At 57.0% G+C, this 24,757-nt stretch overlaps 1 protein-coding gene across 1 annotated transcript in view; it reads right to left on the reverse strand.

Annotated features, from left to right (window-relative positions):
- Window positions 1-24,757, reverse strand: part of LOC127587171 (histone-lysine N-methyltransferase 2B-like) — a 77,996-nt gene that overhangs the window by 38,459 nt on the left and 14,780 nt on the right. Inside the window, exons 4-15 of the mRNA XM_052045364.1 lie at window positions 24,333-24,411; window positions 21,300-22,741; window positions 20,206-20,361; window positions 19,027-19,183; window positions 17,069-17,366; window positions 16,202-16,254; window positions 13,118-13,441; window positions 11,731-11,807; window positions 10,431-10,559; window positions 7,981-8,094; window positions 4,492-4,638; window positions 1,013-1,108 (exon numbers count right to left, since the gene is read on the reverse strand). Of these exons, the coding sequence (XP_051901324.1) occupies window positions 1,013-1,108; window positions 4,492-4,638; window positions 7,981-8,094; window positions 10,431-10,559; window positions 11,731-11,807; window positions 13,118-13,441; window positions 16,202-16,254; window positions 17,069-17,366; window positions 19,027-19,183; window positions 20,206-20,361; window positions 21,300-22,741; window positions 24,333-24,411 (3,072 nt within the window). The remainder of the gene's footprint in view (window positions 1-1,012; window positions 1,109-4,491; window positions 4,639-7,980; window positions 8,095-10,430; window positions 10,560-11,730; window positions 11,808-13,117; window positions 13,442-16,201; window positions 16,255-17,068; window positions 17,367-19,026; window positions 19,184-20,205; window positions 20,362-21,299; window positions 22,742-24,332; window positions 24,412-24,757) is intronic.

The raw sequence follows: 24,757 nt of genomic DNA on the forward strand, positions 1-24,757 counted from the left end.
GTCTCCCTCCCTCTCTCGGGTTCTACTTCACTTGAGGAGATTTGCTACGTCACCAAAGACTCTCGCAAATTTCTACAGATGTACGGCGGAGAGCATTCTGACTGGTTGCATCACCGCCTGGTACAGAGGCTCCAACGCGCAGGATTGCAAGAGGCTGAAGAGGGTTGCAGACTCAGCCAGCTCCATCACAGGCACAACCTCCCCACCATCGAGGACATCTTCAAGAGGCGGTGCCTCAAGCAGGTAGCATCCGTCACTGAGGACCCTCACCATCCAGGACATGTCCTCTGTGGCTGTCTGTCTGTCTCTCTCTGTGCGCCTCTTCTCTCTCTCTGTGCCTCTCTCTCTGTCTGTACCTTTGTCTCTCTCTTTCTGTGCCTGTGTCTCTCTCTGTCTGCACCTCTGTCCCTCTCTCTGTAGCCGTGTGTCTGTGTCTCTCTATGTACCTCTTTTTCGCTGTCTCTCTCTCTGCTTCTCTGTCTGTATAGCTGTATCTATGTGCCTCTTTTGTCTCTCGCTCTGTGTCTGTCTGTCTGTCTTTCTCACTGCGTATGCCCGTGTGTGTCCGTGTCTCCGTGTATGCAGTTTGCGTTCTCCCTGCCACATCCCAGCACGTGCCCTCTGCATCCCAACAGCCGTGCGGGGCCAGTGGGTCAAATGGCCACTGTAAATTTGGCAACCCCCCCCCCCCATAGGTACAGGGGGCAACATGGACACAATGGGGTAGGTACAGGGGGCAACACGGACACAGTGGGGCAGGTATGGAGGACAGCATTCTCAGGGGCACAGGGGGTAATTCCCGATAAACCATTCTGCCTCTGACTGAGGGACAGTCCAGTTCGGCAGCTGCAGCAGGAGAGCGGCAGCTCGAGGCCACCGCACGCTGATGTGTCGTGGGGAGGAGTCTGGATCACCCTTCGCCCTGCTGCCGAGCATCACGTCGGACCATAGACCGCTCGCCTCAAGAGGCAGAGGGCTCATCCCCCAGCTGGACTCAATCCCCAGGGCTTACCCAGGTCTGTCTCCTCCGGTTAGGCTTGGTCGGATAGTTGGGCCCCAGGCAGGCGACGTGGTACGTAGCTCGACATTTGACGCACTCCAGGAGATGCTGTGGTGAGGAAGGAATCCGTTACTTCCACCGGACACTGCAAGTAAAAACCCCCTCCCACCCCACACCGCCCTCCCGAGTCCGTCGAACATCACCAACAGCCCGTCCTGGTCCAACCACGTAGACGCCAAGGCCAAGAAAGCTCACCGACGCCTCTGCTTCCTCAGGAGGCTAAAGAAATTCAGCATGTTCCCGTCGACCCTCACCGATTTTTAAGTAATCGTTGCACTATAGAAAGCATTCTATCTGGATGCATCCCGGCTTGGGACGGCAACTGCTCAGCCCGGGACCGCAAGAAACCACAGAGAGTGGTGGACACTGAATGGAAACCAGCCTCCCCTCCACGGACTCCGTCTACACTTCCCGCTGCCTCGGGAAAGCAGCCGGCATAATCAGAGACCCCCACCCACCCCGGATATTCTCTCTTCTCCCCCCTCACATTTCAAAAGCCTGAAAGCACGTACCACCAGGCTCAAGGACAGCTTCTATCCTGCTGTTGTAAGACTGTTGAACAGTTCCCTAGTACGATAAGACGGACTCCTGACCTCACAAGCTACCTCGTCGTGGCCCTTGCACCTTATTGTCTGCCTGCACTGCACTTTCTCTGCATTGTTACCGCGTTCCCTTGTACTACCTCAATGCATTGATGTGACGAATTGATCTGTATGGACGGTATGCAAGATGAATTTATTGCTGTACCTCAGTATATGTGACAATAATAAACCAATTCCAATTCACATGGAGTCAGTGTGAGCTGGTGACCCGAGGGAGCCAACTCCTTCACGGCAATGGGTATATGATTTCAGGTGAGGGGTAAGATTTAATAGGAACTTGAGGGGCAACTTTTTATAACAAAGGGTGATTACGTAGGTGGAACGAGCTGCCAGAGGAAGGGGTAGAGGTGGGGACATTTACAATTTTTGGACGGGTGCATGGATAGGAAGGGTTTAGAGGGATAGGCGCCAAGTGGGACTGGCTCAGGTAGGCACCTTGGACAGTATGGGTGAGTTGGGCTGAAGGGCCTGTTCCCATGCTGTACAACAGTGAAAGAATATAAAAGCAAGGGTGTAATGGCTGAGGCTTTATAAGGCATTGGTCAGACCGCATTTGGAATATTGGGCCCTGTTTCTGGATGTGCTGGCCCTGGAGAGGGTCCAGAGGAGGTTCACAACAACGATCCTGGGAATGAAAGGGTTAACACACAAGGAATGTTTGATGTCTCTGGGCCTGTACTCGATATTCAGAAGGATTGAGGGGGGGTGGGGGGGGAATCTCATTGAAACCTTCTGGGTACTGAAAGGCCTGGATAGAGCGGACGTGGAGAGGATGTTCCCATCAGTGGGAGAGTCCGGGATCTGAGGGCACAGCCTCGGAATAGAGGGACGTCCCTTTAGAACTGAGACGAGGAGGAATTTCTTCAGCCAGAGGGCGGTGAATCTGTAGAATTCGTTGCCACAGAGGGCTGTGGAGGCCAAGTCATTGGGCGTATTTAAGGCAAGACATTAGCTTCTATCCCAACGGTGATAAGATTATTGAATGTTCCCTTATACAATGAGATGGACTCTGACCTCACAATCTACCTTGTTGTGACCTTGCACCTTATTGCACTGCACTTTATCTGTGGCTATGACACTTTACTCCGTACTGTTATTGTTTTTACCTGTACTACCTCAATGCACTCTGTACTGACTCAATGTAACTGCACTGTGCAATGAATTGATCTGTATGAACGGTATGCAAGACAAGTTTTACACAAGTGACAATAATGAATCAATACCAATAAGTGGGGTTACAGGAGGAGGATAGGGTTGAGAGGGAAAGACGTACGGGTTAGGAAGTTGTGGGCTTGTTATGTTGGCGCCTGAAGTGTGGCGACACTTGAGGGCTGCCCCCAGAACACTCTTACGCAAAAAAGATGCATTTCACTGTGTGTTTCGATGTACGTTGACTAATAAAGAAATCTTAGATTGGGATCGAGAGAAAAGAAATCAGCTCTGATTGAATGGGGGAGCAGACCCGACAGGCCAAATGGCCTCATTCTGCTCCCATCTCTTATGGAAGCCACCTCCGGAAATGGGAGACCCCCCCCCAGCCCTGGGGTGTAAAAGTCGACGCGCTCTGTAATAAATCAGACAACAGCAGAACACAAGAAATTAATGCTTTATTAGTTTAATGCTAGCGGGAGCGAGGGATACAGAGAAAGAGTAAACAGTGTAACTCAAGCTCTGTACTGATCCCCACTCCAAGATGCTCGGTTAGTGTGTATCTTTATACCCACATATACCTTCGTGGGAAGCTTCGTGAACCTTCAAAGCTTGCAGAGGGATCTGAACCAACTGGAAAAATGGGCCAGAAAATGGCAGATGGAATTTAATGCAGACAAGTGTGAGGTGTTGCATTTTGGAAGGTAGGACATACACAGTAAATGGTAGGGCACTGAGGGGTGCGGAGGAACAAAGGGATCCGAGAGTTCAGATACATAATTCCCTGAAAGTGGTGTCGCAGGTAGACAGGGTTGTAAAGAAGGCTTTTGGCATCCTGACATTCATAAAACAAAGTATTGAGTATAGGAATTGGGATGTTATGGTGAAGTTGTATAAGTCATTGGTGAGGCCAAATTTGGAGCACTGTGCGCAGTTCTGGTCACCTAACTATAGGAAGGATATCAGTAAGATTGAAAGATTGCAGAGAAGATTTACTAGAATGTTGCCAGGTCTTCAGGAGTTGAGTTACAGGGAAAGATTGAACAGGTTAAGACTTTATTCCCTGGAGCGTAGAAGAATGAGGGGAGATTTGATAGCAGTTTACAAAATTATGAGGGGTATAGACAGAGTTAATGCGAGTAGGCTCTTTCCACTTAGATTAGGAGAGAGAAGTACGAGAGGACATGGCTTTAGGGTGAAAGGGGAAAGGTTTAGGGGGAAATTCTTCGCTCAGAGAGTGGTAGGAGTGTGGAACGAGCTGCCATCTGACATGGTAAATGCGGGCTCACTCTTGAGTTTTAAGGATAAATTGGATAGATACATGGAGGGGAGAGGTCTGGAGGGTTATGGACCGGGTGCAGGTCAATGGGACTAACAGAATAAAGTTTCGGCACAGACTAGAAGGGCCGAATGGCCTGTTTTCTGTGCTGTCGTGTTCTATGGTTCTAAGTTGCGCTCACTACAGTAACTGCTTACAGTAAGCTTCAGCAAAAAACGTGTCTAAAATAACTATTTCTTTCTTACCCACACATGGCCTCAAATGCAGCCATAACCATAGTCACCCCACGGCTGAGGTAATTCCTGACCATGGGAAGAAGCTGACAATGGGAGGCATACCATTAACCCTTACACTGCCGGTCGTTAACACTTGCATTTCCCAGTTATCTTTTACAGGGGTACCTTAGAGTTCTTGCTCTTGCGCCCGCAGACGTGGCAGAACTTGCAGCGCCGGCAGCACCAGTTGTCCTTCTGATCCTCTGCCGGCCTCTCGCTCTCCTCCAGGCAGAACGTGTGGAAGGGCTCACAGCACACCTGGCAGTACAGCATCTGTGGGGGGGGGGGACACCATGCGAGAGAGTCAGAGTCATGCGGGACAGAGGCAGGCCCTTCGGTCCAACTGCTCCACGCTGACCGAGTTCCCGTCCCACATCCCTCTAAACCTTTCCTATCCAAGGACACTTCCATTCCCGGGATCGTTCTTGTGAACCTCCTCTAGACCCTCTCCAGGGCCAGCACATCCTTCCTTAGATACGGTGCCCAAAATTGAGCAGAACGAACAATTAAGAGCGAGAAAGTCATAGTCCAGCACAGAAACAGGCCCTTCAGCCCAACTGGTCCATGCCGGCCAAGATGCCCATCTAAGCCAGTCCCATTTGCCCGCGTTTGGCCCATATCCCTCTGCACCTTTCCCATCCGTGTACCCGCCCAAGTGCCTTTTGCGTTAATGTACCTGCCTCAACCACATCCTCTGGCAACTCGTTCCACATACGGACCGCACTCTGGGTGAAAAAGTTGCCCCTTGGTTTCCTATTAAATCTCTTTCCCCTCTCACCCCAAACCTGTACCCTTGATTCCCCAAACCTGGGAGAAAAAAAAGACTGTGTGCATTCACCCCGGCTATGGTTTTATACACCTCTATAACATCACTCCTCAGTCTCCAACGCTCCAAGGAATTAAGTCCCAACCCCTCTCCGTCACTCAGTCCCGGCAATGGACCAGGACTTGGGAGCTCTGGACGAGCTTCCAATCCTTCGGGTTATTTTCAAGCACCTTACGAGCAGGTGAAGTTTAAACGTATTGTCAATTCCGCACCCCCACCCAACCCCAGAACAAGAGTGCAGAAGTTAGAAGTTAGAAGCAAGAAGCAAGAGTGGGCCATTTGAATGGGATCACGGCAGATCGGCAAAACCCAGATAATCCGCTGTACGCAAATCTCAGTGGTCCAACATCTCGCTCACAGGATTCCCACCCTCCCTTCCCGCTTACCGGGGCCCCGGTTCCATCTCTCCCCTTTTATCCGCATTACCCTCCTCTGCACCTTCAAGTGCCCGTCCGGACACCCCTTCAGTGTTGCGAGTGTCTCTACCCCCACCATCCCCTCCCTCAGGCAATCCATTCCAGATCCCAACTCCCCCCTAAACAACCTTCATCTCACCTTTACCTCATCTTAACACACTTGCAGTGTGGGATAAAATCTAGAGGTAGCACAGGAACAGGCCCTTCGGCCCACAATGTTGTGCTGAACTAATTACACTAACAACACCCAGTCCCTTCTGCCTGCACAATGTCCGTCTCCCTCCACATCCGTAAGAGCCCCCTCTATCATATCTGCCTCCACCCCCCAACCCCAGGCAGCACATTCCAGGCCCCCAACGCTCTCTGCTTAAAAAAACTTGCCCAGCACACCTCCTTTGAACACCCCCTCTCACTTTAAATTCATGCCCTCTAGTGTTAGACATTTCGACCCTAGGAAAGAAAGATCCCGGCTGTCTACTCTATCTGTGCCTCTCATAATCTTATAAACCTCTATCAGGTCTCCATTCAGCCTCCGCCGCTCCAGAGAAAACAACCCAAGTCTGTCCGACCTCTCCTTATAGCTCATGCTCTCTAATCCAGGCAGCGTCCTGGTGAACCTCTCCCGCACCCTCTCCAAAGCCCCCCACAACCATCCTGTAACGGGGCGACCAGAACTGAATGCAATACTCCAGATGCGGCCTGACCAGAGTTTTATGAATCTGCAACAAAATATCCTTAATATCCACCCTGTCTCTCCTGCCTCCCCCACCCTCCCAATAATGTTCTCCACCTTTATAGGGATCCCCCTCCCCCCCACCCCCACTCCAGGGAGAACAGGCCCAGCCTCTTCTTGTAACCAGAACACTCCGTCCCAGGGCAATGTCCTGGGGAATCTTCCTTCGCACCCTCTCCCGTGCAGTCACCTCCCTCCCACAGTGTGGAGACCAGCACTGCACGCAGTCCATAAGACAAAGGAGCAGAAGTCGGCCATTCGGCCCATCGAGTCTGCTCCTCCATTCTATCATCAGCTGATCCATTCTCCCATTGAGCCCGACTCCCCTGCCTTCTCACCATAACCTTTGATGCCCTGGCTACTCAGATACCTATCAATCTCTGCCTTAAATACACCTAATGACTTTGCCTCCACAGCCGCCCGTGGCAACAAATTCCACAGATTCACCGCTCTCTGGCTAAAGAAATTTCTCCACATCTCTGTTCTGAATGGGCGCCCTTCAATCCTGAAGTCGTGGCCTCTTGTACTAGACTCCCCTACCATGGGAAACAACTTTGCCACATCTATTCTGTCCAGGCCGTTTAACATTCGAAATGTTTCTATGAGGTCCCCCCTCGTTCTTCTGAACTCCAAGGAGTACAACCCAAGAGCCATCAAACGTTCCTCATATGTTAACCCTCTCATTCCTGGAATCATTCCAGTGAATCTTCTCTGAACCTTCTCCAAAGTCAGCAGATCTTTTCTTAATTAAGGAGCCCAAAACTGCACGCAGTCCTCCCGCTGTGGTCTGACCGGTGCGTTATGTAGTTGGACCGCAACCTCCCTGCTCTTGCATTCTATACGCCGGTCGCTACACGAAGGCAAGTTTCCCGTACATCTTCTGTGCTGGTCCCTTTGTACGCCGAGGTCTTGCCATCCCTTCCTCCCTCAGCACTCCTGATGCCGACAACTGACTGTCCCCAACCTCCGAGTGACCAGTAGGACCACGAGGGGGTCCACTGGCGATCGCAGGACAGAAGTCTATCTATCCCACCTCCCCTCCCCACACCCCGACCCCTTCAGCTGGGTGGGCTCCCGTGTACCCATCCAGATGTATCACAGCTTGGTACGGCAACTGCTCTGCCCAGGACCGCAGAGAGTTGTGGACACAGCCCAGCACGTCACAGACACCAGCCTCCCCTCTGTCTATACCTCTCGCTGCCTTGGCAAAGCAGCCAGCATAATCAAAGACCCCACCCACCCAGGTCATTCTCTCTTCTCTCCTCTTCCATTGGGTAGAAGATACAGGAGCCTGAGGGCATGTACCACTAGGCTTAAGGACAGCTTCTACCCCACTGTGATAAAATTATTGAAGGGTTCCCTTACACGATGAGATGGCCTCTGACCTCACGATCTACCTTGTTGTGACCTTGCACCTTATTGCACTGCACTTTCTCTGTAGCTGTGACACTTTACTCAGTACCGTTATTGTTTTTACCCTGTACTACCTCAGTGCACTTTATACTAACTCATTGTAACTGCACTGTGTAATGAATTGACCTGTACGATGGGTTTGCAAGACAAGTTTTTCACTGTACCTCGGTACAAATGACAATAATAAACCAATACCAATACCCCTCTGAGCTCAGCGCCCCCCTTACCTCGTGGTGACCCTGACTGGCGCAGAGCAGGCAGAGGACTCGGGGGAGGACAGGCACAGACGACAGCACACTCAGGCCGCCCATCAACCAGACGTTCTCGATGCTGCAGTCCTCCTGGTGGGAGGGCGGAGAGGTTAGACAGCCCGCCGGACGACCGCACCCCGACACATAACCAGGCTGAATTACAAAGCAGCACAGTGGGAGGGGCGCCCGGTGTGTATCCAGGGGACACCCGTCGTATCTCGGGTGGGAGCAGGTAATATAGAACAAAGAACAGTACAGCGCAATAAGGCCCTTCGGCCCACAATGTTGTGCCAACCTTTAAACCTCACCTAAGACTATCTAACCCCTTCCTCCCACATATCCCTCTATTTTAAATTCCTTCATATGCTTATCTAGTAATCTCTTGAATTTGACCCACGCACCTGCCTCCAGCACCGCCCCAGGCAGCACATTCCATGCCCCAACCACTCTCTGGGTAAAAAACCTTCCTCTGATATCTCCCTTGAACTTCCCACCCATTACTTTAAAGCCATGCCCTCTTGTACTGAGCATTGGTGTCCTGGGAAAGAGGCGCTGGCTGTCCACTCTATCTATTCCTCTTAATATTTTGTACACCTCTATCATGTCTCCCCTCATCCTCCCTCTCTCCAAAGAGTAAAGCCCGAGCTCCCTTAGTCTCTCCTCATAATGCATCCTCTCTAAACCAGGCAGCATCCTGGTAAACTTATGAGTAGGTTAATATGGGTTTAAAATGGGCTGTGCGGACTCGTTGGGCCAGAAGGGCCCGTTACCACGTTGTAAATAAAATTAATTAATTAAATTAAAATTAACTCTCCTCTGCACCCTTTCCAACACTTCCACATCCTTCCTATAATGAGGTGACCAGAACTGGACACAGTACTCGAATTGTAGTTGGGATATTCAGTGGTACTACAAGGAATGGGACTTGTGTACATTAGAGAGACTCAGTTACATTATACAGAGTGGGTCTTGGGTGCATTAATATTCAGTAACACTGTATAGAATGGGTCATACTGGAAATAATCCCTAACAGTGCATACTTATTCAATTAGACTGCAGAGAACGGGTCCGGTGTATATTGCGATTACTCGGTAACACTGCACAGAACGGCCTTTGTTCCATGGCCCAGATTCCTCCTCCAGCCCTCGGCCTCTCCTACCCACCGCCTCTCACAACATTCCCACCCACCTACCTACCTTCCCCCTCTCACCTGTCACCTGCCAGCGTGTGCTCCTCCCCCTCCCCCTTTTAGTCCAGCTTCTGCCGTCTTCCTTTCCAGTCCTGATGAAGGGTCTCGACCCGAAACGTCAACTGTTTATTTCCCTCCACAGATAATGCCTGACCTGCTGACATCCTCAAGCAGTGTGTGTGTGCGTGCACGCGTGCACACACACACGTCTGTCTGTCTCTGTGTGCACGTGTCTGTCTCTCTCTGCATTGCTCCAGATTCCAGCATCTGCAGAATCTCATGTCTCTGTACAGAACAGTTTCTGTGTGGAATGAGTCCTCTATAGATTAGAATACTCTAGAACTCACACAGGAGAACACTGGGTAATGCAGTGGGGAACGGGTCCTGCGTACGTGTAGAACACTCTGTAACTTGGTGGGGAACGGGTCCCGCGTACGAGTAGAACGCTCGGTAACGCGGTGGGGAACAGGTCCCGCGTACGCATAGAACGCTCGGTAACGCGGTGGGGAACGGGTCCCACGTACGCATAGAACGCTTGGTAACGCGGTGGGGAATGGGTCTTACGTACGCATAGAGCACTGGGTAACGGGTCCCGTGTACATGTAGAACACTCGGTAACGCAGTGAGGAACAGGTCCTGTGTACGTGTGGATGCTCCACAATACATTAATGGAACAGAGCCTGTGTAATAACCAGCCCACACTATCCATAACCATACAGGAGCAGAATGAGGCCATTCAGCCCATCGACTCTCCTCCATCATTCAATCACAGTTGATTTTTCTCAACCCCAATCTCCCCCACTTCTCCCCATAACCCTCACCGATCCAGCACCTATCAACCTCTGCCTCAAACACACCCAATGACTTGGTCTCCACTGCCCTCTGTGGCAACGGATTCCACAGATTCACTGCCCTCTGGCTGAAGAAATTCCTCCTCGTCTCTGTTCTAAAGGGAAGTCCCTTCATTCCAAAGCTGTGCCCTCGAATCCCGGACTCTCCCACTGATGGGGACACCCTCCCCCACAACCGCTCTGTCCAGGCCTTTCAGTATCCGGGAGGTTTCAATGGGATTTCCCCCCACCCTCATCCTTCTGAACCCCATAGAGGACACTCCATCAAACTCTCCTCCGACACATCTGAAGACTGGAGGGTCTCACAGCCCCTGCAACCGCCTCGAGGGCCACCATGCCACCCCCCCCCCCCCCCCCCCCGCACCCGCGCGCTCAGGCGAGCTCACCTTGAAGTCCACTCTGATCCTGTGCACACCGTCGCTGGGCCCCTTGTGTCGGCTGTTGCTGCCATTGGTAAAGGGACTGAGGGGACTCAGCGCCATCTGGTCCTGCTTGCTCAAGAGCACCGGCCGGTCCTGCAGTGAGACGGGGAGGGAAACACAGCCGCGTCAGCTTGCCCGCACTCGAGCTCTCCAACCCACCCCCCACCCCGAGCCTCCCCGTGACACGATCAGTCAGGGCAGAGCCACACAGTGCAGAAACAGGCCCTTCGGCCCAACTGGTGCATGCCGACCAAGATTCCCATCCAAGCCAGTCCCATTTGCCCGTGTTTGGCCCATATCACTCCTCCATCCACGGACCTGTCCTAGTGTTGTTGATGTACCTGCCTCACCAACTTCCTCTGGCAGCTCGTTCCACGTACAGACCACCCTCTGGGTGAAAAAGTTGCCCCTCAGGTCCCAATGAAATCTCCCTCCCCACTCACCTTAAACCTATGCCCTCTAGTTCTTGATTACCCAACCGTGGGGGAAAAGACTGTGGGCATTTGCCCTATCGCTGCCCCTCATGGTTTTATACACCTCTATAAGGTCACCCCTCAGTCTTCTGTGCTCCAATGGATAAAGTCCCAGCCTACTCAACCTCTCTCCATGACTGTCCCTCCAGTCCCAGCAACATCCTCGTAAATCTCCTCTGCGTTCTTTACATCTTAATGGCATCTTTCCTATAACAGTGACCAAAACTGAACACAATACTCCAAGTGCAGCCTCACCAGCGTCCTGTACAACTGCAACATCACATCCCAACTCCTGCACTCAGTGCCCTGACCCATGAAGGCCAGCGTGCCAAATGCCTTCTTCACCGCCCTGTCTACCTGCGACACCACTTTCAGGGAACCATGTACCTGTACTCCATGGTCCTTCTGTTCTACAACACTCCCCAGGTCCCCACCATTCAGTGTGAAAGTCCTACCCCTATTTGTCTTCCCAAAATGCAACCCCTTGCACTTTTCCGAATTAAACTCTAACACAACCTTCTTCAACACTGGCCATATATCCCTGAGCTAAACCACACCGGGAGCACCGTGCACACTTCCAGTCTCCGTATCCCTGGGTAAGACCACACTGGGAGAACCATGCACAGTTCCCATCTCCGTATCCCTGAGTCAGACCACACCGGGAGCACCGTGCACAGTTCCGGTCTCCGTATCCCTGGGTCAGACTACAAGGAGGACTGACTGTGATTCCGGTCTCAACACCCCTTTGCCACCACCGACTGAGGGGGGGGCGATTCCCATTTCCCACTCACCTTCTCTCTGCTCTTCCGGGATTTGAGGTGCAAGGGCTTCAGTCGGCCTTGATCGTCGATGATGGATTGCAAGTCGTCTGGTCGGAGAGACAGGAGACCAGGGTTGGAATCGACACCGACAGCCATCACCCCCCTACCCAACCCACCCCCCAACCCAGCCTCTCCCAGACAACCCCCCTGCCGTCTGGACCAAATCCCAGCTGCAGGGTGACACGATGTTCAGACAATGCGCCCCCTCCCAAACACGATCCTTCCCCACCAACACCCCTCCCTGGAACACTCCTTCCCCTCGGACCTACCTCCCCTCTAAGCCACAAGACGTGGTCTCTGCAGTGCCAGACCCCTCGCTCCCCTGCTTCTGAGACCACCCACCCCACGTTACCCTCCAGCTCCCCCCACCCACCAAGCCAAGACCAAAGCCCGAATATCCTCAGTCCCTCCTCCCTAACACCTACCAACCCGAGACCAGCCCCTCCTGTCCTCAGGTTACACTCCCCTGGCTCTGTACCCACCCCCACCCCTCAAATAACAGACCAATGCTCTTCACATCCCTCCACCCTCCCCTAACACAGATCTACAGCCCCTCCGCCCCGTTCCCCACCCGTGACCCCGGATCGAACTGCTGCAGTTCCCCTTCCCACCCCGACCGGTTCACACTCCCCTTCCCCAGACTCAGAGAGAATCTCCACAGCCCCGCCCCATGTCCGGCTCCCCTCCCACCCTCACTGGCCCTCGGACCCCTCCACCCTCCCCAACCAGGACTCACCTCAAACCTCCACAGCCCTCCCCACACACCCCCCATGTCAGATGTCTGCCACACCAATTCCGAGACCGGCCCTCTATAATCCTCGTCCCCAGTTTCCCCTCCTCCTCCAACCCTTACGTCCTTTCTCCCTTTCCTGCTTCCTCGCCCCACTCCCCTCTCCTCCCCAACCCTCAGTCAACCCTCTACGTCCTTTCCCCCCTCCCTGTTTCACTCTCCCTTACCAGCACCAACCCCAGACCGATCATCTAGACCACCCCCACCTTCCCCAAACTTTTACAGCTCCCCCCCCCCCCCCAACCACCCCAGGTCAGTCTCCATTCCTCCCTCACCCTCCCCAAACCTCTAGACTCTACGGGGGGGGGGGGGGGGGGGGGGGGGGTGTGGAGAAAGAGGCTGGGGAGGGGAGGGAGGGGGGAGGAGGAGATGCTGGAGGAGGAGGAGGAGAAACCGGGAAGGAGAGGCCGGGGAGGGAGGGAGGGTGGGGAAGGAGAGGCAGGGAAGGAAACCCCAGACCTCCCCTCCCCAGCCCTCGCCCCTCTAACCTACCCTCCCCTCCCACCAGGAGGGCCCCGCCCACGGCAGACTCCCCCCACCCGTCCCTCGCCCCCGCACCCCCCTCACCCTTCAGCGAGTTGGGGTTCTGCTTGGAGTCCTCGTCTGAGCCGGAGATGTCAGACTCCTCGAACAGGGCATAGTAGGACCACTGGCGGGCAGTGCGGCGGATGGACTTGCGCTGGAGCTGGGCGTCGGGGGTGAGGGCGGACTCGGCGCTGGCCGGGGGCGGTGCCTCCCCGTTCCTGGGGGTCTCCTCCTCACCCGCCGCTCCCAGCATGTACTCGTAGGCAGCGTATCCCCGGGAGTCAGGCAGCCACTCCTCGTCGTCCTTGCCCATCACCGGCCGGGTGTCGATGGTGGGGAGGATGGAGATGCGGGTTCGTTTTCGCACTGGGTCCAGCGGTTTGGGGGGGGGGGGGGGGGGGTGAGAGGGGAAGAAACAAGACGTCACCATTAACCAATGCAAACAGACCACCCCACCTTTCCCACCCCGGAAAATCCCGGCATTGACTTCAGGAAGGGAAGAGCGGTGCACACGCTCCTGTCGACATCAACGACGCTGAGGTCAAGAGGGTTGAGAGCTCCAAGTGTAAACATCACCTGCAGCCTGTCCTGGCCCAACCACGTAGACACCACGGCCAAGAAAGCTCACCGGCACCTCTACTTCCTCAGGAGGCTAAAGAAATTCGGCATATCCCCATCGACCCTCACCAATTGCACCACAGAGGGTATCCCATCCGGATGCATCCTGGCTTGGGACGGCAACTGCTCTGCCCGGGACCGCAAGAAACCGCAGAGAGTTGCAGACACATGGCGGAAACCAGCCTCCCCTCCGCAGACCCTGTCTACCCTTCCCGCTGCCTTGGGAAAGCGGGCAACATAATCAAAGATCCTCTCCCACCCCGGACATTCGCTCTTCTCCCCCCTCCCATTGGGCAGAAGATACAAAAGCCTGAAAGCACGTACCACCAGGCTCAAGGACAGCTTCGATCCCACTGTTATAAGTCCCCTAATATGATCAGATGGACGCTTGACCTCACAATCTACCTCGCCGTGGCCCTTGCACCTTATTGTCTGCCTGCACTGCACTTTCTCTGTGACTGTGACACTTTATTCTGGATTCTGTTATTGTTTTACCCTGTACTCCCTCGATGCACTGTGTAGTGAAATGATCTCTACGATCGGTATGCAAGGCAAGTTGTTCCACTGTACCTCGGTACAAGTGACAATAGTGAACTGATACCAGTATGGGCACAGCACAGGAACAGGCCCTTCTGCCCACAATGTTGTGCTGAACTAATTAAACTAATTACACCTTGGTTAGAAGTTGTGGGTGTGCTATGTTGGCGCCGGAAGTGTGGCAACACTTGCGGGCTGCCCCAAAAACACTCTACGCAAAAGATGCATTTCACTGTGTGCTTCGATGTACACGTGACTAACAAAAATATCTTATCTTATGTAATAAAGTCCCAGCCTGCCCAACACCCCTCCATAACCCAGTCCCTCGAGTCCCAGCAACATCCTCGTAAATCTCCCTCTGCGCTCTTTCCAGCTCAATGGCATCTTTCCTACAGCAGGGCGACCAGAACTGAACGCAATACTCCAAGTGCGGCCTCACCATCATCCTGTACAACACCACCATGAGCTCCCAACCACTGTACTCAGTGCCCTAACCGATGAAGGCCAGCGTGACGAACGCTGCCTTCACTGCCCTGTCTACCTGTGACTCCACTTTCAGGGAACCGTAATGCCCCATCGCAGGACAACAGCGTGGGGAATTCTCTCCACTCCGTCTCCAGTGCAGTCACCTCCTTCCCCCAGTGTGGGGACCAGCACTGCACGCAGTCCTCCCGCTGGGGTCTGACCGGTGTGTTATCAAGTTAGACCATAACCCGAACTCCACATGACACCATCTTCCCAGGGTGGGGGAATCAAGACCCAGAGGGTAACAACTGCAGGTGCAAGAAAAAAGATTTAATAGGAGCTTGAGGGGTAACTTTTCTATTTTTAACCCACACAGACGTGCCCCAGCCTGTGTTTAACCTGAGGAGCAACTTTTTCCACAGGGGACAGTCCGTATATGGAACAAGCTGCCAGAGGAAGTGGTCGAAGCAGGTACATTAACATTTAAAAGACACTCAGACAGGTACACAAATGGGAGAGGTTTAGAGAGATAGAACAGAGAACACTACAGCACAGTACAGGCCTTTCGGCCCACAATGTTGTGCTGACATTTTATCCTGCTCTAAGATCTACCGAACCCTTCCCTCCCACATAGCCCTCCATTTCTCTATCATTCATGTGTTTATCTAAGAGTCTCTTAAATAATGCTTTATAATCATTTGAGGTCTTCATTGGATGTACATTGAATAAAACTTCTTTTAACAAGCATACAAACTGTATAAAGCTCACGATGCAGCTGTATAAAACTCTGGTCAGGCCGCACTTGGAGTATTGTGCGCAGTTCTGGTCGCCCCCATTACAGGAAGGGTGTGGGGGCTTTGGAGAGGGTGCAGGAGAGGTTCACCAGGATGCTGCCTGGATTAGAGAGCATGAGCTATAAGGAGAGGTCGGACAAACTTGGGATGTCTTCTCCAGAGCGGCGGAGATTGAGGGGAGACTTGATAGAAGTTTGTAAAATCATGGAATGATTAGATGGGGTAGATAAATCAGAGTCTGTTTCCTAGCGTGGAAAGTCAAGTACATAGAACATTACAGCACAGTACAGGCCCTTCGACCCACAACGTTGTGCCGACATTTTATTCTGTTCTAAGATCCATCTAACCCTTCCCTCCCACATAGCCCCCCATTTTTCTATCAAATATGTGCCAAACACGGGCAAATGGGTCTAGCTTACGTGGGCACGGACCAGTTGGGCTGAAGGGCTGAATTCCCACTATCACCCCGTGTCTGACCCCGGGAGCGTGTGACGGGACGGTGCGGAGGGAGCCTCACCCTGTGTCTGACCCCGGGAGCGAGTGACGGGACGGTGCGGAGGGAGCCTCACCCTGTGTCTGACCCCGGGAGCGAGTGACGGGACGGTGCGGAGGGAGCCTCACCCTGTGTCTGACCCCGGGAGTGTGTGACGGGACGGTGCGGAGGGAGCCTCACCCTGTGTCTAACGCATGCTTTAACAGAACAAACCCCTACCATTTGCCAGACGTTCTTGTCGCCTTCGTTCTATCTTGTCGCACTTCCGCCACCTGTAATAATGGGAGAGAAGAGATCACAGCCACTCGGCCCAACTGGCTTTTGCAAGCTCACTGATTAAGCCATCCAACAAGCGTCAATCCCTCAACCTGTGTCCGGACCTCAATGCCCAGGCAAGGGTTAACACCCAGCAGAGATTTCAGCCCACACTCCAGTGCTGCAGTACTGCCATTCAGCAGCAGATGTCAGGAGAGGTCCACTCAAAGCCAACCAGGCAGTGCCCAGAGCAGGAGACACGTGCCTGTTCTTTCAGTGCAGAGTCTCCCAAAACACTTTCAATCTTTCCCCCAGGCAAAGTCACCATGACGACGGAGGGAAGGGAGAAGCCAAATCACGCACCAAGGTTCCACAGCGAGCAAAGGGGTAATAACCCAGGTTATTGGATTCTGAGAGATTCGTCAGCAGCCCAGAGAGAACGCCCCGCGTCAGCCCCCACACTGCTCCCGGCGCCCCGCTCCCTCCCCACGGCCCCTCGTCAGCCCCCACACTGCTCCCGGCGCCCCGCTCCCTCCCCACGGCCCCGCGTCAGCCCCCACACTGCTCCCGGCGCCCCGCTCCCTCCCCACGGCCCCGCGTCAGCCCCCACACTGCTCCCGGCGCCCCACTCCCTCCCCACGGCCCCGCGTCACTCCCCACACTGCTGCCAGCGCCCCGCTCCCTCCCCACAGCCCCGCGTCAGTCTCTTTTTCTCCTCCAGGGAGCAGGACACTGTGGGGATCCCAGGGACGTCACTGACTGGTTGATTTCGAACAATGCCTGGGGTTCGGGAGTGGTGGGGTGGGAGGGAGGGGCGGGTTCGGTACTTACACGCAGCACTGCTTCTTGGTGTTGCGGCCCCCGAACTTGGGCTTGTCCAGGCAGTTGACGCACTTGCCGCAGTCGGCCAGGTTCCGGCAGCCCTTGCAGCTGCCGCACCGGTTGCCCCGCCGCTTGGGCTGGCCAGTGGGGGGCTGGGGCTTGGTGCAATCCACCCCCAGCACCGGCTCGGCCCCTGTCCCGGCCCCAGCCCCCGACTCCAGCACATCCACTTCTGTCTCCGGCAGCTTGGGCTTCGGCACCGGCAATGGCGGGGCCGGGCTCTCTGGCTCGGAGGACGAGGAGTCACCTGAGGGAGAGGGAGAGGGGGAGGGAGCGGGGGGTGAGGGAGAGCATGAGGGAGCAAGGGAAAAAGGAGGGAGGGAGTGAGCAAAAATGGAGAGGGGGAGAAAGGGGAGGGGAGTGAAGTGTGACACATGCACACAAAGGTGAGGGTGGGGAGAGGTAGAGAGCGGGGCAGGACACAATGGGAGGGGGAAACATCACAATGGGTTACACAAGGATACAGCACACCCATCATCAGCAGCCTGTTGATCACCACCCAGGGATACGGAGACCAGAACTGTGCACGGTGCTCCCGGTGTGGTCTGACCCAGGATACGGAGACCGGAACTGTGCACGGTGCTCCCGGTGTGGGTCTGACCCAGGGATACGGAGACCGGAACTGTGCACGGTGCTCCCGGTGTGGTCTGACCCAGGGATACGGAGACCGGAACTGTGCACGGTGCTCCCGGTGTGGTCTGACCCAGGGATACGGAGACCGGAACTGTGCACGGTGCTCCCGGTGTGGGTCTGACCCAGGGATACGGAGACCGGAACTGTGCACGGTGCTCCCGGTGTGGTCTGACCCAGGGATACGGAGACTGGGAACTGTGCACGGTGCTCCCGGTGTGGGTCTGACCCAGGGATACGGAGACCGGAACTGTGCACGGTGCTCCCGGTGTGGGTCTGACCCAGGGATACGGAGACCGGAACTGTGCACGGTGCTCCCGGTGTGGGTCTGACCCAGGGATACGGAGACCGGAACTGTGCACGGTGCTCCTGGTGTGGTCTGACCCAGGGATACGGAGACCGGAACTGTGCACGGTGCTCCCGGTGTGGGTCTGACCCAGGGATACGGAGACCGGAACTGTGCACGGTGCTCCCGGTGTGGTCTGACCCAGGGATACGGAGACCGGAACTGTGCACGGTGCTCCCGGTGTGGTCTGACCCAGGGATACGGAGACCGGAACTGTGCACGGTGCTCCCGGTGTGGTCTGACCCAGGGATACGGAGACCGGAACTGTGCACGGTGCTCCCGGTGTGGTCTGACCCAGGGATACGGAGACCGGGAACTGTGCACGGTGCTCCCGGTGTGGTCTGACCCAGGGATACGGAGACCGGAACTGTGCACGGTGCTCCCGGTGTGGTCTGACCCAGGGATACGGAGACCGGAACTGTGCACGGTGCTCCCGGTGTGGTCTGACCCAGGGATACGGAGACCGGAACTGTGCACGGTGTGGTCTGACCCAGGGATACGGAGACCGGAACTGTGCACGGTGCTCCCGGTGTGGTCTGACCCAGGGATACGGAGACCGGAACTGTTCACGGTGTGGTCTGACCCAGGGATACGGAGACCGGAACTGTGCACGGTGTGGTCTGACCCAGGGATATGGAGACCGGAACTGTGCACGGTGCTCCCGGTGTGGTCTGACCCAGGGATACGGAGACCGGAACTGTGCACGGTGTGGTCTGACCCAGGGATACGGAGACCGGAACTGTGCACGGTGCTCCCGGTGTGGTCTGACCCAGGGATACGGAGACCGGAACTGTGCACGGTGCTCCCGGTGTGGTCTGACCCAGGGATACGGAGACTGGAACTGTGCACGGTGCTCCCGGTGTGGGTCTGACCCAGGGATACGGAGACCGGAACTGTGCACGGTGCTCCCGGGGTGCCTGTTGACACTCACCATCCATAAGGCCCGTCACGATGCCGTCCCTCTCATGCATGGGCAGGGCGCTGAGCCTTGGGACGTCAGCGGGGACCATGGCGCGGGGTTTGCCCAGCACCACTGCCGCACGCCTGCACACATGCTTGATCCGTGGCCCCTGCACGGGTAACTGCGTCTGCAAGTTGGGGGAAAAGTGTGGGGGTGGGGGGGGGGGGGGAAGAGAGCAAACACATGGCAAGGGTTAGACAACAGTCGGAGAAAGAGCGCAAACCGTAAACGGGGAGAGCAAGGAGAACACAGGGCAGCGTCTGCCGTACACAGCTGGTGAAACGTCAGCATCTACGCAAGGATTCCCTGCTAGCGCCTGCGTTTACGCAGGCTCCCTGTAGCGTGTACAAGTATTTACAGAGGGTGCTTCCTGCGCGAGAACATCTCTGCGGTGGCAACAGACTTGACTCTTGGAAGACCAGCTCCACATCTGCTGCATCACCTTTCCCCCATCTACGTCAGGACTGAGATGGGACACTCCCCATTGGCCTGGGTGGAGTTAGTCCATGCACTCCACATCCGCCACGTTACCTGTCCCCCACCTACACGTCAGGAGTGTGACGGGACACTCCCCACTTCCCTGGGTGAGAGCGGCACCAACAACTCTCAAGAAGCTTGACCCCACCCAGGTCTCAGCAGCCCGCTCCATCGGCGTCCCACCCACCCCACCACCCACACACAGCAGCAGCAGTGTGTACCATCTACAGGACGCATTGCAGCAACTCACCAAGAACCCTCAGGAGGCACCTCCCAAACCCACCGCCTCTCCCAGCTGGAAGGACGTGCAGCAAAAGCCCGGGGAACACCCCCTCCCCTGGGAGTCGCCCTCCAAGACACACGTGAGGAATATATCGCCGTTCCTTCACCGTGGCTGGGTCCAAATCCTGGGAACTCCCTCCCTGACAGCACCGTAGGTGTACCCACACTCCAGGAACTGCAGCAAGTCAAGAAGGCAGCACACCACCACCTTCTCTTATGGTCCAAGTCCATAGCTCCCGGTAAATGGCCACACAAACAAATTGGGCGGATCTCAAGGGGGCAACTAGGGATGGGTGATTAAATGCCGCCTCAAGCCCACGGCCAACTAACAACTGACGCTGTCCAAACGTGGAAGCGGCCCCTTGCCATGCGCACGAGACTCCCCCTCACCTCCACTTCCACTCTGGCCCTCTTCCCTTCGGGCGGGGGGGACTCCGAGCCCAGCCTCCTCTTCATCGCCTCCTCGTCCTCGCCGCCCGTCTCCGGCTTGTTGGGCTGGAGCAACCCGGGATGTCTCACCTCCGTGCCAGTCTGTCCGGCAAGCTGCTGGGGGGGGGGGGGGGGAAGAGGGAGCACCGTTAACGTCACTGCAGGACTGCGACTTCGAAGGTGGAGTCGGGTTGTCTCTACGACTTTCTGGGGGGGGGGGGGGGGGGGGGTTAGAATTAGTCCCGCGGCTCGTGAGAGTGATCCGAGAATTGGAGCCCGGACGCACTAGCAGGCTGGGGGGGGGGGCGCTGGAGCAGCTTGGGACGTGGCGTCTCTCTCCCCTCCCAGGATGCCCCCAGGACAGGAGAGAGGCGCCGCCCCTTGTTGCCCCTCTACACCAATCCCATTTGCCCCCATTAGGGCCCTTTCTCCTCCCACCCCCAATACAATGTCCTGGGGAATCCCCTGTGCACCCTCCCCAGTGCAGTCACCTCCTTTCCACAGTGGGGACCCGCACTGCAGGCAGTCCTCCCGCTGTGGCCTGACCGGTGTGTCATAGAGTTGTACGTGACCTCCCTGCTCCTGTGTTCTGTGGCCCAGTCAATGATTCTTCAATGCTCTACAGAACCGACAACGCCAAGAGACTCTGCCCCTCCCGTGGTGCTCCCTCCTCACCGCCCCTCCCGCGGCGAGGCGCTCCCTCCTCACCGCCCCTCCCTTCTCTCTGCCTCTCCCACAACGCGGTGCTCCCTCCTCGCCGTCCCTCCCTCCTCTCCACCCCTCCCACGGCGCAGCGCTCCCTCCTCACCGCCCCTCCCATGGCGCAGCGCTCCCTTCTCACCGCCCCTCCCTTCTCTCCGCCCCTCCCTCCTCACCACCCCTCCACACAGTAGGGGGGGGGGGCACTCCCCCTTTGTCACCCCTACCTTCTCTACACGCCTCCCACAGCATGGTGCTCCCTCCTCGCTGCCCCCCCCGCAGTGTGGTGGTCCCTCCTCACTACTTCCCTGCAATGCTCCCTCCCCGCCGCCCCTCCCCCCTCGCTCCCTCCTCACCTGCTGTGACTTCCAGTGTTTCTGTTGGTCAATCTTGATCAGCTGCACCTTGGCCGCCTTCAGCAGGTTGACCATCCGTTCGTCCATGGCCGACATGCAGAGGGACTGACGGCTGAGGGCCAGCGCGCGGAGTGGGGGATCCCCCCTCCTCTCCACCCCCTCCTCCTCCTGCACCTCCGCCTCGCCCCCCTCCTCGCACTTGACATCCGCCGCCTCCGTCTGCGTCTGGCTGTCCCGGGAGACCCCCGGGGGGGAGCCGCCTGCCTCGGGAAGGACGTCGGTCTGCGCCAGGAGCTCCGGTTCCCCTCCTTCCGCCTTGATGGCCGGTTGGGGGGTCCCCTGGCCCCCGCTGGACGCCAGAGATCCATGGCCCCCGCCCACTGGGCTCTCCGGAGGGTGGGAAGCCCCCTCCGCAGGGAGGGGAGGGACAGGCGTGCCCTCAGGGAGCGGGGCGGGTTCAGGGGGGCTCTCGCCGGGTCCCATGCTCCTGGTCCTCATGCCCCGGGGCTTGGCCGGGGTTGCCCTGGGCTCGGGGGGTTGGGGGCGGGGCTCCGACCCCGAAACTGACCCCGACCCAGGAGGAGGGGTGGGGGATGCGCCCCCCGGAGGGGGCTCAGGAGGAGGGGGCGAAGGGGGGAGGGGGGAGGGTTCCGGCGCCCCCGTCCCGGGAACCGGCTGCTCGCTGGGGGTGGGAGAAGGGGGTCGGCTAGGGGAGGGGTGAGGGGGCGCCCTGGAGAGAGGGGGCTCGTCGTCCATGAAGCGGCGGGGGGTGCGGATGAGTCGGGAGGAGCGTGCGCTCACCACCGGCATGATGAATTGCCGGATGTTCTTCAGGAAGCGGGACTTGGCCTTAAGGGGGGGGTCCCGGGAGGAGGGGGGTGGTGGTGGGGAGCGGGAGGGGGAGGGGGAAGAGGAGGAGGGAGAGGAGGAGGAGGATGAGGATGAGGAAGAGGGAGGGGTGGGGGGAGGAGCGGACAGCCGGGGACGGCCACGTCCGACCCTGACCTGCTCCCCCGAGCGCCCCGGGGGTCTGCCGCGGGGTCCCGCCTTCCGCGGGCGCCCGGCCCTGATCCCGCCCCCCCTGCCCCGGCCGTAACCCGCGCCCCCACCCCTTGGGGCTCCCCTCCCGCCCCTCAGGTGCCGGGCCTTGAGAAAGAGCGTCCTGCCGGACCCCCCACCTCGCCTGGACAGGGGTCGCCGTCCCCTGGGGGGCGCAGCCGGGGGCTGCTTGCGGGGCCACCGGCGGGGTCGGCCCACTCCCCGGGGAGCGCCAGGGGTCCCAGCCCTGGGGCGGTGGGGTGGGTTGGACCCCTTCCTGGGGACCCGGGGCCTCACCGGGACTGGAGAGGCGGAGGGGCGCGGCGGGGAGGGGTTGCTGGTCCGGGTGGGCAGGGTGGGGATCCGTGTCTCGTGGTGGGGGGTGTCGGCATTTAATGTTCTGTCTGTGGGGGGAGAGAGACACACAGAGTGAGTGAGTGAGTGGGTCCCGTCCCCCAGTGAGGGTCAGAGTGTGTGTGGGTCACATCCCCCTGTGCGTGAGAGACAGACAGAGAGCCGTCCCCCCAGCATGAGAGAGAGAGAGAGAGAGAGAGAGAAAGAAAGAGAGAGAGCCATCCCCCCAGCGAGAGAGAGAGAGAGAGAGAGAGAAAGGAGGGAGAGAGAGAGAGAGCCATCCCCCCCAGCGAGAGAGAGAGAGAGAGAAAGAGAAAGGAGAGAGAGAGAGAGAGAGAGCCATCCCCCCAGCAAGAGAGAGAGAGAGAGAGAGAGAGAGGGGGGGGGGGAGAGCCGTCCCCCCAGCGAGCGAGCGAAAGAGAGAGAGAGAGAGAGAGAGAGAGAGAGAGAGAGAGAGAGTGTGAGTGTGAGTGTGAGTGTGTTGTGAGACAATATCACCTATGACCATCATTATTCCAGACGTCACAAGCCCACACCAAAGATTCAATCATCGGCATGACTCACCTGCTATCCCCCATCTACAAGGCACCAGTCAGGAGAGTGATGGGAGACTCCCCACTTCCCTGGGCGAGGGCGGGTCCAACGTTATCTCTAGGAGCTCACCGCCTGCTCCATCGGCACCCCCTCCCTCCACCACAGCGGCCGCAGTGCGCACCGTCTACAGAACGCACCGCAGTCACTCGCCCGGGCTACTCCAACAGCACCTCCCGAACCCTCCACCTCTCCTCTTCCGTCCCCACTCTGACACCCATCAGCCATTCCCTCACCGTCGCCGGGTCTAAAGTCCCGGAACCCTCCCCCTACAGCACCGTGGGTGCCCCTTCCCCACACGGACGGTGGCCATTCGAGGGGGCACTTATACTCGAGTATGCACACTCTGAATGTCTTTTAAACGTTGTTAATGTACCTGCCTCACCCACTTCCTCTGACAGCTCGTTCCACATACGGACCACCGTCTGGGTGAAAAACTTGCTCCTCAGGTCCCCTTTAACTCTCTCCCCCTCACCTTAAACCTGTAGTTTCAGACTCCCCCACCCTGGGGGGAAAGGACTGTGACCGTCCACCTTACCTACGCCCCTCGTGGTTTTATAAACCTCCCTAAGGTCACCCCTCAGCCTCCTTCGCTCCAGGGAAAACAGTCCCGGCCTGTCCAGCCTCTCCTTATAACTCGAGCCCTCTGGTCCCAGGAACGTCCCCATGAACCCTTCCTGCCCCCTCTCCAGCTCAGTGACGTCCTTCCTATAGCTGGGCGACCAGAACTGCGCACAGTGCAATCTCACCAACAGCTGTAACGGGATGTCCCAGCTCCTGTACTCAGTGCCCCGATGAAGGCCAGCGCGCCGAACGCCTTCTTCACCGCCCTGTCTACCTTTCAGGGAACCCCCACATACCTGCACCCCTGCGTCCTAGTGCCAACACCCGCTCCCCCCCACCCAAGCTTCATCACGTCCTCCCGATAGCGTAGCCTCGGGTTCCGACAATGCAAGTCGGAGGCCAACACGTCACTCCGAGGTACCACCCGCCCCCGAATCGCGTCACCGCGGCGGGCCCTGAGGGACAGCCCAAGACCAAAAGGCTTACGTTTCTGTGAGCGGAGTGCCAGGCGCAGGGAGCCGGTCAGAGTCTCGTCATCGGACGTGAAGCCGGTGAACTCTTCACTCTGGACGTGTGCAGGGAGGGAGAGAAAGGGAGACTGATTAAACTCCGACGTGAATCTCGCCACTTCGCCGACCTCTAGGGGTGACTTTCTCATTCCAACGGCCAGCCTGCAGACGAGCAGAAGGCTTCAAACCTCCGCCGGTCCTCCCGAACAGGGACTCCCCAAGGGGGACTAACATTGTGATCAGAAGTCGGCCGCCCAGCCCCTCACTCACCCCAGTACCCCCTACCTCGGGGTCATTTCCCTGCCCTCTTCCCCGTCCAGAAATCTCTCCACGTCTGCCTTCGACGTCACTGAGTCGCACAGACCCTTCAGCGCAACTTGTTCCTGGCCCACCAAGCTAATC

This window comes from Pristis pectinata, chromosome 39, assembly GCF_009764475.1.
Source record: "Pristis pectinata isolate sPriPec2 chromosome 39, sPriPec2.1.pri, whole genome shotgun sequence".
NCBI classification, from domain to species: domain Eukaryota; kingdom Metazoa; phylum Chordata; class Chondrichthyes; order Rhinopristiformes; family Pristidae; genus Pristis; species Pristis pectinata.